This window comes from Symphalangus syndactylus, chromosome 18, assembly GCF_028878055.3.
Source record: "Symphalangus syndactylus isolate Jambi chromosome 18, NHGRI_mSymSyn1-v2.1_pri, whole genome shotgun sequence".
Lineage (NCBI taxonomy): Eukaryota > Metazoa > Chordata > Mammalia > Primates > Hylobatidae > Symphalangus > Symphalangus syndactylus.
The window spans coordinates 79,750,955-79,763,593 of record NC_072440.2 but is presented as its reverse complement, the minus strand read 5'-3'; the positions used below and the strand labels follow the sequence as shown (position 1 = coordinate 79,763,593).

Below are 12,639 nucleotides of genomic sequence, written 5' to 3'. Positions count from 1 at the left end.
TTTTTATTTTATTTTATTTTTTGAGATGGAATCTCACTTTGTCACCCAGGCTGGAGTGCAGTGACATGATCTCAGCTCATTGCAACCTCCACCTCCTGGGTTCAAGTCATCCTCCTGCCTCAGTCTCCCCAGTAGCTGAGACTATAGGCATGGGCCACCACATCTGGCTAATTTTTTGTATTTTAGTAGAGACGGGGTTTCACCGTGTTGGCCAGGCTGGTCTCGAACTCCTGACCTCAGATGATCCACCCGCCTTGGCCTCCCAAAGTGCTGGGATTACAGGTGTGAGCCACCAAGCCCGGCTGGTGCTGTATTTTAAGTTGTAATTGTTACTTCACCTTTACTATTGGACTTAGAAGTACTAAGGGGCATCCTAGAGAATCTCCTGGGTTCTGCATAAGTTCTCCTTGCCCCTGTTACTTAGCATCAATCCGGGTTTCCCCTTGTCAGTTCCAGTCATACAAGCTAGTAGAACTTTTTGACTATTTATTCGGTGGCAAGAGGACCTTAAAGTTGCTGGGTAGCAATCTCAACACCCACTAAAATGGAAGTGTTGTTGTACCCTGCTGGAACATTCCTCCCTTGGGAGTAAGACCTATAGAGCTGAAAGCTTTAAAAAAAATCTGTGAATGGGTTTATTAAATACAATAGTGGGCATGCTCAGAGAAACTGTATCATACATTTTTGGTTGATTCAAAGCATATGCTTCATCTTGTAAGGTGGAACTCCATAACCTTTCAGCATGTCTCTTGCAGTTAGTGTTGAAAATGAGTCTTTAGTAGGCCATTGAGCTTTTCTGCCAGGCCAGCTTCATCAGAATGATACGCAGTAAGACCAGTGGAAAAAAAATTTTTTTTTTTTTTTTGCTTTGAAATACTTTTCTTGATCAGAAGCAAAGTTTTCTACAATACCATGACATTCTGTCAGTCCACAGGCAATGGACTATATAATATTACGGCAGAAAACTATGGACAGAACAGGTAAATGCATACCTAGAATATATATTTGTTATGTTGAAGACCAATTGCTGCCTAGTCCATGACTAGGAATCCCGTATCATCAAGCTGCCATCAGATAGCTGGCTGTTCCCCCTGGGAAATGGCGTGATATTGGCCACTCAACTTTGGTAACTGCTGTTTGGCAGATTAGGCAATCAGCAACAGCTGTAGCCTGGTTAGTACTGGTACAGGGAAGTTTACATTTTTGGGCCTGTGCGTAGCCTCCGTATCTGTTGCCATGGTATTTTGCACACAGGTCCATTGAGCAAGCACTGGAGTGCCCGTGGAGAGAGACTTACTGTCATGTATATAATGTGTATAACTTCTCCCATTTCCTCTGAAATGGATGCCTTTTGGTCTGCATTGACATAGTTCATACATGTTTTTACCCTCTGAGAGTTCTATTCATAGACCTTTGTTTTTGACCTCCTTGCTGCTAGTCTTCTAGTCCTGTTTCTTCCAAGTGCCTGACCATCTAGCTAACAAATTAGCAACTCTCTGTTAACTAGTGAGGATCTTTACTTCTAGCCAACTCTAAATCCATACAAGAACAGTCATATATACTGACTGAAGTTCTATCTATTGAGAAGATTTACCTTCACCACCCTCCTTGTGATTGGGGCTGTAATTCTGTAGCCATCCACTTCAGGGTAGTACCAGCATATCATGCAGAACCATCCGTAAATCAGGGCCAAGAGTATTTTCCCCTCATATTATTTCATGATAAGGAGTTCCACAGGAAGCTATTGATGTAGAACAAGGAGGAGACATTATAGTGAGAGTAGGTATTGAATTCTGAGCCACTTGTTTATTCAGTTTTTGCCTTTTGGACTTTGTCATGACAGATCTCTTATAAAACACTTGATGAAGGATACTTGTTGCTTGTGCTCAATATTATGGTTGGTGTGTCAGATGACATTTGAACAGCTCTGAATTCGTAGACATTAGTTTCGTAGATAGATGTTAATCTCTATCTGGGACTAGTAAGGAACTAGGAGCTGTTTTTCAAAAGGAGAATGGTCATTTGCATGAGTGGATGTGGCTTTGCCCCAAGACACTAGCATTCTGCTGTGTGATTGTCCCAATTAGGTTGCCACAGGCTCCTTACAGCATCATTATTTGCTGTGGACTTCTAGTGTCAGTGTCATTGCAAGTGCTCTTAAGATAAAAGTGGCAGAGCATCTTGCAGTACAGTCTTGTCTTGTTGCAGAGTTTCTTGTTCTGCACCTTACTCAAAAATGACAGCCTTATATATTTCTTGATACTTGGATTAGAGCACACATTCAAGTATGCTAAATATTGGCTCCCAAATCCAAGTAGGCCCACTAAGTACTGTGGCTTTTGTTTCTGTGGTTGGTGTTACAAGTTGGAGCAACTTGTCTTTCAGTCTGGAGGGAATATCCTGACATAACCAGACCTCTGGACCTCTGAAACTTAACCACGGTTGCAGAATCTTGAGTTTTTCTGGGGACTCTTGTTCTCTGGTTTGCACCTTACTAAGGCGTTTAATTTCCTTGCTGTTTCCTTTTTATCTGGACCAATCAGCGTGCTGTCATGATGTAGTGGACCAGTATGTTGATCTGCAGGATGTTAGGATGATCAGGATTTCTAGAACGTGAGATGTGGTCTTAGGGAAAGATTGCAAAGATTTATTATTGTTCCTGCCAGGTAAAAGTGGACTTTTTGTGTAGTCCTTAAAACTAAAGATAGAAGAATGTTGGATAGAACTGTAACTACCTACCAGATATCAGGGGATTTGTTGATTTGCTTTAATAAAGATACCTCATCTGGAAAAGCAGCTGCAATGGAAGTCACCACCTGATAGTTTACCATCCACAGTCATTCTTCAAGATTCATTTACAACAGTCCAGTAAAGGGGACGAGGTCATTTGATTACCTCTGTATCTTTTAAGTCTCTCTCTCTCTCTTTTTTTTTTTTTTTCCAATACAGGGTCTTGCTCTGTCACTCAGGCTGGAGTACAATGGTGTGATTTTGGCTTACTGTAGCCTTGCCCTCCTGGGCTCAAGTGATTTTCCCACCTCAAGCTTCTGAGTAGCTGGGATGACAAGTGCATGCCATCACGCCTGGCTATTATATTTTAGTAGAGATGAGATCTTGCTATGTTGACCAGGATGGTCTCAGACTTTTAGGTTCAAACGAACCTCCATCCTCAGTCTCACAAAGTGCTAGGATTATAGATATGAAGGCACTGTGCCCAGGCTCAAATCTTTTACAGTGGCATTAATTTAAAAAATTTCTTGGGCCGGGCGCGGTGGCTCACACTTGTAATCCCAGCACTTTGGGAGGCCGAGGCGGGTGGATCACGAGGTCAGGAGATCGAGACCACGGTGAAACCCCGTCTCTACTAAAAATACAAAAAATTAGCCAGGCGTGGTGGCAGGCGCCTGTAGTCCCAACTACTCAGAGAGGCTGAGGCAGGAGAATGGCGTGAACCCGGGAGGCGGAGCTTGCAGTGAGCCGAGATCGCACCACTGCACTCCAGCCTGCGGGACAGAGCGAGACTCCATCTCAAAAAAAAAAAAAAAAAAAATTTCTTGAGGAATGTAGCATTGCTTTAGTTTAAGATCTTTGTAGAGAAGGAAAGTTCTAGGGGCTTATACTTGGTGTTTTCTATATTACTGGCCCACAGAGAAGAGCAGAGAGCTAATTTGGGGATTGTTTTCAGTTGCCTGTTTTATATTATGCATTCAGGAACTGGGGAAGTAACTATTATACAATAAGGATTTACAGATCCATAGAACTCTCTGAGACAGCTTTGGGCCAAAACTTTATTAATCGCTTGACCATCCTACATGCCCTTTCGTGGACCACAGTGATGTTTTAGGTCAGTTCAGTGCCATGTTTTTGTAATGCCTGAAAGATCTTTTCCCCCATGCACAGTCACTGTAGTGAATGCCCATAGGTCTTTTTGAGGGAAGGTTTGGAGTATGATCTACAGTACTATATATGGTTGGGGTATCGTAGGATCCTTTCTCAAGGGGAGTCATCCTTCCTTTCAATAAAAAGCTCTGATCTGTGAACAGATTAATTAGGTCTAGAAGTTTTTATTCTCCCCCCTTTTTTTTTTTTTTTTTTAGCAATTCAAGTCATGTTTTTGTCCACAAGTTTTTCCAGTATTGTATAGATAAATAATAATTTACTAGGCTGCCTTGAGTGTACTAGATAAGAGTAGAAACCGTTCATGGGTGAACTGGGGACAGGATATAAAGATGAAATTACATTGTAGACTTATTTCTCTGGGAGAATAGTACTTAGCATTTTTGTGGCCTAACTTCAGTAATTGTTGTAGTATTAAATAATCATGGCTAACATTTATCGAATATTGCTGATGGAGAAGCTGGGCTCAGAATCCAGATGTGTGACTATAAGGCCTATGTTTTTAGTTGCTATTGCTGGATTATGGTGACGATAGCAACAAAAACATGCATCTGCTAAGCTGAACTAAATCCTCATATACCCCAGTAATGGTAATTGTCTAAATATATTCTTATGGATGGAGGTATTTGAGTGCCTAGTCTGTGCTTAACATTGTGCTGTATGAATAGGAAAAATGACAGATGATTTTAGTTGTCCTTAATTTTTGGTGATATATATAAGAACGTGTGTTACTATCTGGTTCTGGACTGTCCTTTCCAGAATAGTTAGTTGAGGTTTCATTTAAAAAATTAAAAAATTTTCATTGACAAATAATTGTGTATATTTATGGGATATAATGTGATGTTGTAATATATGTATACATTATAGAAAGATTAAATTAAGTTAATTAACATATCTATCAACTCACCTACTTACCATTTCTTTGTGATGAGAATGTTTAAAATCTATTCTTTTAGCAATTTTGAAATATACAATACATGGGCTAGGCACGGTGGCTCATGCCTGTAATCCCAGCACTTTGGGAGGCCGAGGCGGGCAGATCATCAGGTCAGGAGTTGGAGACCAGCCTGACCAACCTGCTGAAACCCTGTCTCTACTAAAAATACAAAAAAATTAGCCGGGGATGGTGGCGCATGCCTGTAATCCGAGCTACTCAAGGAGGCTGAGGCAGGAGAATCACTTGAACCCAGGAGGCAGTGAGCCGAGATTGCGCCACTGTATTCCAGCCTGGCGACAGAGTAAGACTCTGTCTCAAAAAAAAAAAAAAAAAAAGAAATATACAATACATGATTAGTAACTGCAGTCACCAGATCAATAAACTAATTCCTCCTAAACTTCCCAAAGTGTTGGGATTACAGGCGTAAGCCACTGCACCTGATCTTTACTGCACATTTTCTTTACCCAGTCACCCATTGATGGATACTTAGATTGGTTCCATATCTTGACTTTTGTAAAATATTTTATTTTATTTTTATAACTGCAAGTTTCTGCTTTAAATGATAAACTAATGAAGAAAACTGACTTGAAACTGATGAGTGTTTTTTATTTGGTAATGGTTAAGTTATTATTTTGGTTAAAACTGTTGAGTACATTTTCCTTTGCTTATACTCCCATTTTCTTTCAGTGGGCCACAGTTACATTTCATCTTCCTCATCATGTGTTGAAGTCCATTGCCAGTGCCATTGTAAATGAACTCAAGAAAATAAATCAAAATGTTGCTGCCTTACCTGTGGCGTCCTCAGTGATGGACAGATTGTCTTACCTCTTACCTAGTGCACGTCCAGAACTCGGAGTGGGGCCAGGCCGTTCTGTAGACAGGTATGAACCTTGCTAACAAAGAAAGGTGACAGTGAGATAGAATTGATTAGTTTTTGCATTAAACAAGAATAACTAGAAAATCTGGTTATGATTTTTAAAAATTTCACAATTTCTAGCCTAATTTTGAAATTAAAAAAAAATTCAATATGAATTAGAATCTGAAAACCAGATTTAAAGTAAACTACTACTTGAATTGCTATTTTTAAACACTATATTTTAGTACACTAAAGGTATTTGAAGGGATTATAAAGCCACATTTTGAAAATTCCAGTTTAGTACTTGCTTAGTAAATATTTTAGTCAAATTAAAATTACTATAATGATTCAATGAATAATAACTATTTTTCCATTGATGACATTTTGTGACCTTTGAGATAAATTTTGCCTAACTTACCATGCCCAAATGTGAGTATAAGGAAAGTGCTATCATTTTATAATGAAAAACAAAAAAAAAAAACAAGAAGAGTTTAAAAAATAATAGGAATAATTTTGAGTTAACATTTTTTTATGCTGCTTGCACTGGATTTAAACAGTATTGCAAAAATCATACCTAAACCATCGTTTTCTTTGGTAGAGGTTTTTTGAATGCCTATTTTGTTTAACTAATTAAAAAGCCAGTAACACATTCATTTAAAAACTTAAATGATTTGCTATTTGAAATGACATTGAGATTCTTACTAAAAGTACCGAGGTTTAGAAATGCTATACTGAAATATAATACCCAGCAATTTTGATTAGATTTTTGTTTGCCTTCTCATGTAGTATTTATTTATTTATTTTTGAGACGGATTTTCACTCTTGTCGCCTAGGCTGGAGTGTAGTGGTGCGATCTCGGCTCACTGCAACCTCCGCCTCCCAGGTTCAAGAGATTCTTCTGCCTCAGCCTCCTGAGTAGTTGGAATTGTAAGCGTCCACCACCATGCATGGCTGATTTTTTTTTTTTTTTTTTCTTTTGAGATGGAGTTTTGCTCTTGTTGCCCAGGCTGGAGTGCAATGGCACGATCTCGGCTCACCGCAACCTCTGCCTCCCAGATTCAAGCGATTCTCCTGCCTCAGCCTCCATAGTAGCTGGGATTACAGACATGTGCCACGATACCCGGCTAATTTTATATTTTTAGTAGAGACAGGGTTTCTCCATGTTGGTCAGGCTGGTCTCGAACTCCCTATCTCAGGTGATCTGCCCGCCTTGGCCTCCCAAAGTGCTGGGATTACAGGCGTGAGCCACTGCACCCAGCCAAATTTTCTTGTTTTATATTTTTGTTTTGAGATGGAGTCTCGCTCTGTTGCCCAGGCTGGAGTTCAGTGGCATGATCTTGGCTCACTGTGAGCTCCGCCTCCCATGTTCATGCCGTTCTCCTGCCTCAGCCTCCTGAGTAGCTGTGACTACAGGTGCCTGCCACCATGCCCAGCTAATTTTTTGTATTTTTAGTAGAGATGGGGTTTCACCGTGTTAGCCAGGATGGTCTCGAGCTCCTGAGCTTATGATCTGACCACCTCGGCCTCCCAAAGTATTGGGATTACAGGCGTGAGCCACTGCGCCCGGCATGCCTGGCTCATTTTTTGTATTTTTAGTAGAGACAGGGTTTCACCATGTTGTCCAGGCTGGTCTCGAACTCCTGACCTCAACGTGATCTACCTGTTTCGGCCTCCCAGAGTGCTGGGATTACAGGTGTGAGCCACTGTGCCCAGCTGTAGTATTTATATTTTTACATTTTCATTGGATGTGACTTGTAATTTCCTAAGCATCTTTCTGAAGTACATTTATAAATAGTATGTGCTGATGTTATCAAAGACACTACTGAATAAATTCATCTTAAACTTCTATTATTTTTAGTATGGCTCTTCTAGTTCAGTAGCAATATTTATTAATTTATCTTTTGATAAACTGATTTCTGCTTAATCACTTGCCCTCTTTTTGTTAGTTAAGTGATTTTGTTGTTACATATATAACTTTTATTAGTTGTATTAACAGTTGGGCAGAATTTTTATATTCTGTAGTAATTTGGGCAACCTGCAGACTTATCATTTTTAATCAGATTATCTGGTGATATGTGCTGTGGCTATCATTAAAATATTCTTTGAGATATGTCTGAGATGGGAAAAAAAGAAAAATACATAATTAGAACAAGTGCTTCTTGTCTGAGATCTATGCCTATTTTGAGATTATAAAAGAGTCAGCTCTGCAGAGCTATTTTCTTTGCAAACAGTTGCAGTGTTTCTAAAGAAATCAGTGCACACTGTGGTAAATGTTATATTTTAGGAAATGCAACCATTAGATGGGATATTCAGTATTTTTAGAGGTGTTAAAAATGTCCCAAAATATTAATTTTGATATAGACTGTGGTGTTTGTTTCATTAAAAATCAATCTAGGAGCCTATGAAGGCTTTGATGAACTTAGGTCTGTGGAAGGTTTGAGTTAGGGTCTATTGGATGCTACTGCTGTTTTGTTGGGTAATATAACGAAAGGAGATAGGTCTGCTGTTCTAAGACTGATCCTAAAGACACATATAATGTGAAACTGAGAATGCTTTTCTAACCCAACAACTATTTGTTTAAAAACCTGAATACAATTATGAGTAAACCTAAAGTTACTAGCAATTTTATGGAAAATCATGTGCTAATTTAAGGGAAGAATTTAGAAGAGTATTTTCCTGTTCTCTTTGTCATGACCTTTACAACTTTTTCTTTCTGTTATCAGTTGTAATTTTGTGTTAGGATGAGTAAGCTTTGCTTATCAATCCTTTCTTACTTAAAATCTTTTGGACTTTTCTAAAAGTTTACTATTGTCCTTTAAAAAATTACTCTGGTACTTTCTGTTATAGTTTGACTCTTAGTGAGCTGATATATTTTAATATGAAAACATGTGTAATCTACCCCTGGAATTGTTTATCAACTGCAGCCACCAATCAGGTTTTCTCCTTCCCTTTCTGTTTAAGGGAAATTCCCAAAAATTACTGTTTTTAGTTTAAAAAATTGAACTTGATCATCAGACCATTTGCAGTTTCTGTTGATAACCCAGTAAAATTATTTTTTGCATTGTTAAATAGAAGTTTCACTGTGATTGATGCCTAACTTCAATTACATAAAGTATGTTTACTTTTAGGTCACTGATGTATAGTGAAGCTAACAGACGGGAGACATTTACCTCATGGCCTCATGTAGGCTATAGGTGGGCACAACCAGATCCCATGGCTCAAGCTGGATTTTATCATCAGGTAAAAAAAGAATATAAAAAAATACTTTTCTCAGTATGCCTTTGTAGCCCTCAGCAAAATTATCACATTTTTTTTTTTTTTACTTTTTCAGAAACTTATTTTGTGCAACTTGTATGCTTGCTTGTATGCATGTATGCTTGTTTTGTTTGCCCAGGCTGGAGTGCAGTGCCACAATGTTGGCTCACTGCAACCTCCGCCTCTCGGGTTCAAGCGATTCTTGTGCCTCAGCCTCCTTGAGTAGCTGGGATTACAGGTGTGCACCATCACACCTGGCTAATTTTTGTATTTTTAGTAGAGTTGGGATTTCACCATGTTGCCAAGGCTGGTCTCAAACTCCTGACCTCAGGTGATCTGCCTGCCTCGGCCTCCCAAAGTGCTGGGATTACAGGCATGCCAGGCCAGGAAAAAAATTGTTTAAGCAATTAACAACTGAGTATTTTCTTTTAGATTAGATACAACTTTTTTTAAAAAACAATTATTTTTATTTTTTGTTTTTGAGACAGGGTCTCACTCTGTTGCCCAGGCCCTATCACCACTCACTGCAGTCTCAACCTTCCCAGGCACAGGTAATCTGCCCACCTCAGCCTCCCTGAGTAGCTGAGACTACAGGTGTGTGCCACTGGGCCTGGCTAACTTTTGCACCAACCTAATTTTTTTTTTTTTTTTTTGCAGAGACAGGGTTTCTGGTGTTGCCTAGACTGGTCTCGAACTTCCTGCTCAAGTGATCTACGCACCTCATTCTCCCCAAAGTGTTGGGATTATAGGTGTGAGGCACTGTGCTAGGCCATAATTTTTTTGGAAAATCAACAAATAGTATTCTTCAGATTTGGTTTCTGACAAGTATTCTATTTTGATGCATGTTTATTTCCAGTGTTTGACATCTGCATTCATAACACAGTAGTAGATGCTTAGGGTAATGCAATAAAAGCAGTTTTACAGTTTCAAAATTCTCATTTTAGTTGGGATACAAATTACCCATATACTAGATAACTACAGAAGCAGCATTACAGGTAGTGCATTGCAACTTGAATATCTGTGCATTAAAGAACTGATTAAGTTGCATAGGTAGAGGAGAATTAGTTAAGAAAAATGGTCATAGTTTTGTGTAGGAAAAGAGGAGGGTATAAAGTGTAAGGATTAACATGATACAGAGGCATAAGAATGGGACATTATAAAAAGCTTTATTGAATTAGAGGGAAGTTAAGAAAAATGATTTTAGCTAGATGTAATATGTTATTTAATAGGAAACTTAAACTGAGTGGTATAGACTGGCTTACCACTGTTTTACCACTGCTAAAAGAATCTAAGAAATCTAATACTTATATGTCAGTTTAAATAAAGCATGCTTATTTAACTTTATTTATTTATTCGGGACAGGGTCTTGCTCTGTCACCCAAGTTGGAGTGCAGTGGCGTGATCACAGCTCACTGCAGCCTCAGCTTCCAAACAATTCTCCCACCTCAGCCCCTCAAGTAGCTGGGATTACAGGCATGTGCCACCATGCCCAGCTAATTCTGTTTATTTTTTGTAGAGATGAGATTTCACTATATTGCCCAGGCTGGTTTCAAACTTCTGGGCTCAGGCGGTTTGTCTGCCTTAACCTTCTAAAGTATTGTGATTACAGGTGTAAGCCACTGTTTCTGGCCTAATTTAAGAATTCAAGTACATTTTGAAGTACGTTAAAGTAACTGTCATTTAGAATCTGAAGATTGATTATTCCTTCGTTATCTTCAAGTATTCTGAACATCTTTACTAAAATTGAACCAGAAAACTATATATATATATATGAATATTTTATTCAAAATTTGTCAGATTTCCAGTTACAGATAGGTAAGTTTGGAGACTGGCTAATATTAGAATCAGTGAAATAATTTCTCTAAATTAAGGATTGAACATGGAGCATTTTCCTAGCAACTTTCTTTTAATTTGCTGTAATTTTTTAAGAGTCTCTGTTAAGTGATGCCTTGATTTTTTTTTTTTCTTTCTGTTGAGTTATTGTTCATTATATTCTGTCTTTGCAGAGAGGTCAAATAATAGGTTTCCTAGAATCCTCTGACTCTAGGAAATGTTAGGGGCTGATTATTTGTAATCTAAAATGTGTAGTAAATTTGCATCTATAAAGTAAATGTTCACAAATATTAATATTAGTTTTCAGGTATATTTCAGTTCAGGTTTTGAAAATATATACATATATATATATATATATAAATTGTGCCTGGCCCTTGAATTGAAATATATATAGCATTTTGTCCTATGTTGTATGAATTAGATTCCATATTATGTGAATTAGATTGACTACTTAGCTTTCCCTTTTTACTTGCCCTTCTTGTATAGTTGTATGTGATTTAGTATTTAATAATAAACCCATTGGCTGGTGCAGTGGCTCACACAATGTAATCCCAGCACTTAGGGAGGCCAAGGCAGGAGAATCACTTAAGCCCAGGAATTTGAGACCAGCCTGGATGCTGTAAGGAGACCGTGTCTCTACAAAAAAAATAACAGAATTAGCTGGGTGTCGTGGAACACTTCTGTAGTTCCAGCTGCTTGGGAGGCTGAGGTTGGAGGATCACTTGTGCCCATGAGTTCAGGGCTATAGTCAGCTGTGATTGTGCCATTGCACCCCAGCCTGAGACTCTGTCTCTTTAAAAAACAACAAGAGGCCAGGTGCGGGGCTCACACCTGTAATTCCAGCACTCTGGGAGGCTGAGGGGGGTGGAGCACAGGGTCAGGAGATTGAGACCATCCTGGCTGACACGGTGAAACCCCATCTCTACTAAAAATGCAAACAAATTAGCTGGGCGTGGTGGCAGGCGCCTGTAGTCCCAGCCACTGGGGAGGCTGAGGCAGGAGAATCACTTGAACCCGGGGAGGCGGAGCTTGCAGTGAGCCAAGATTGCACCACTGCACTCCAGCCTGGGTGACAGAGCAAGACTCCGTCTCAAAAACAACAACAGCAACAACAACAGAAACAAATAGTGTAAACCAGCCAGACTCTTTCTCTTATACTTAATATTTCAGGTACTTCAGTACAGCAATTAGAAAAGTACTAGATCAGGGATTGTGTCTATGTTTACCTCTCTTTGATTTAGTGGTCATTTTCTGAATTTTCAAATAATGCAGGCAATTAATAAATATTTGGAGGTTTCAGTGTATTGTTGGACCTAATATTATAGGCTAATTTTCTTATTTTCAGTATAGAATTTTACTTAAAATTATGAACTTTTAAAAATAACTTTTATTATAAAGCTATTTTAATAATGATTTACCTTTTCTGTCTCTTTTCTTTATAATTTTGCAGCCTGCGTCATCTGGAGATGATAGAGCCATGTGTTTTACTTGTAGTGTATGCCTCGTTTGTTGGGAACCTACTGATGAACCTTGGTGAGTCTTGATGTTTCTGGGCATAATAGGCTAAGTCAGTCATGTAAATAGTGCTTTTAAATTTTGCTTTTCTGCTTATGATACAACTTTTTGCCTTTTTGCTGCCTGTATTTTTGTCATTGTCCTGAGAATGAGACGCCCTGTCTATACTGTGGTACACCACTTGGCATACAGTGTCTGTAAGTTTGACTTTCTAAAAATTGTACACGAGGGAAGTACCAAACAATAGACCCACGCTCTAACTGAAAACCAGAAAGCTATGGTAAAGTGAACTCCAGCGTGAGCTTTAGCAGTTGAATCTTGGTCTGTTGAGAGCAGGTTGTCAATA

General features: G+C 38.9%; 1 protein-coding gene across 24 annotated transcripts in view; it reads left to right on the top strand.

The window, feature by feature from the left end:
• BIRC6 (baculoviral IAP repeat containing 6) overlaps nt 1-12,639 on the top strand; it is a 263,052-nt gene that overhangs the window by 27,762 nt on the left and 222,651 nt on the right. For all 24 annotated transcript variants that reach the window (XR_008652580.2, XM_055253540.2, XM_063623684.1 and 21 more), the window contains exons 4-6: nt 5,522-5,715; nt 8,819-8,930; nt 12,229-12,311. Coding sequence is in view for 23 of the 24 variants with exons in the window: in XM_055253540.2 (XP_055109515.2) it covers nt 5,522-5,715; nt 8,819-8,930; nt 12,229-12,311 (389 nt within the window). In the remaining variant the exon portion in view is untranslated. The remainder of the gene's footprint in view (nt 1-5,521; nt 5,716-8,818; nt 8,931-12,228; nt 12,312-12,639) is intronic.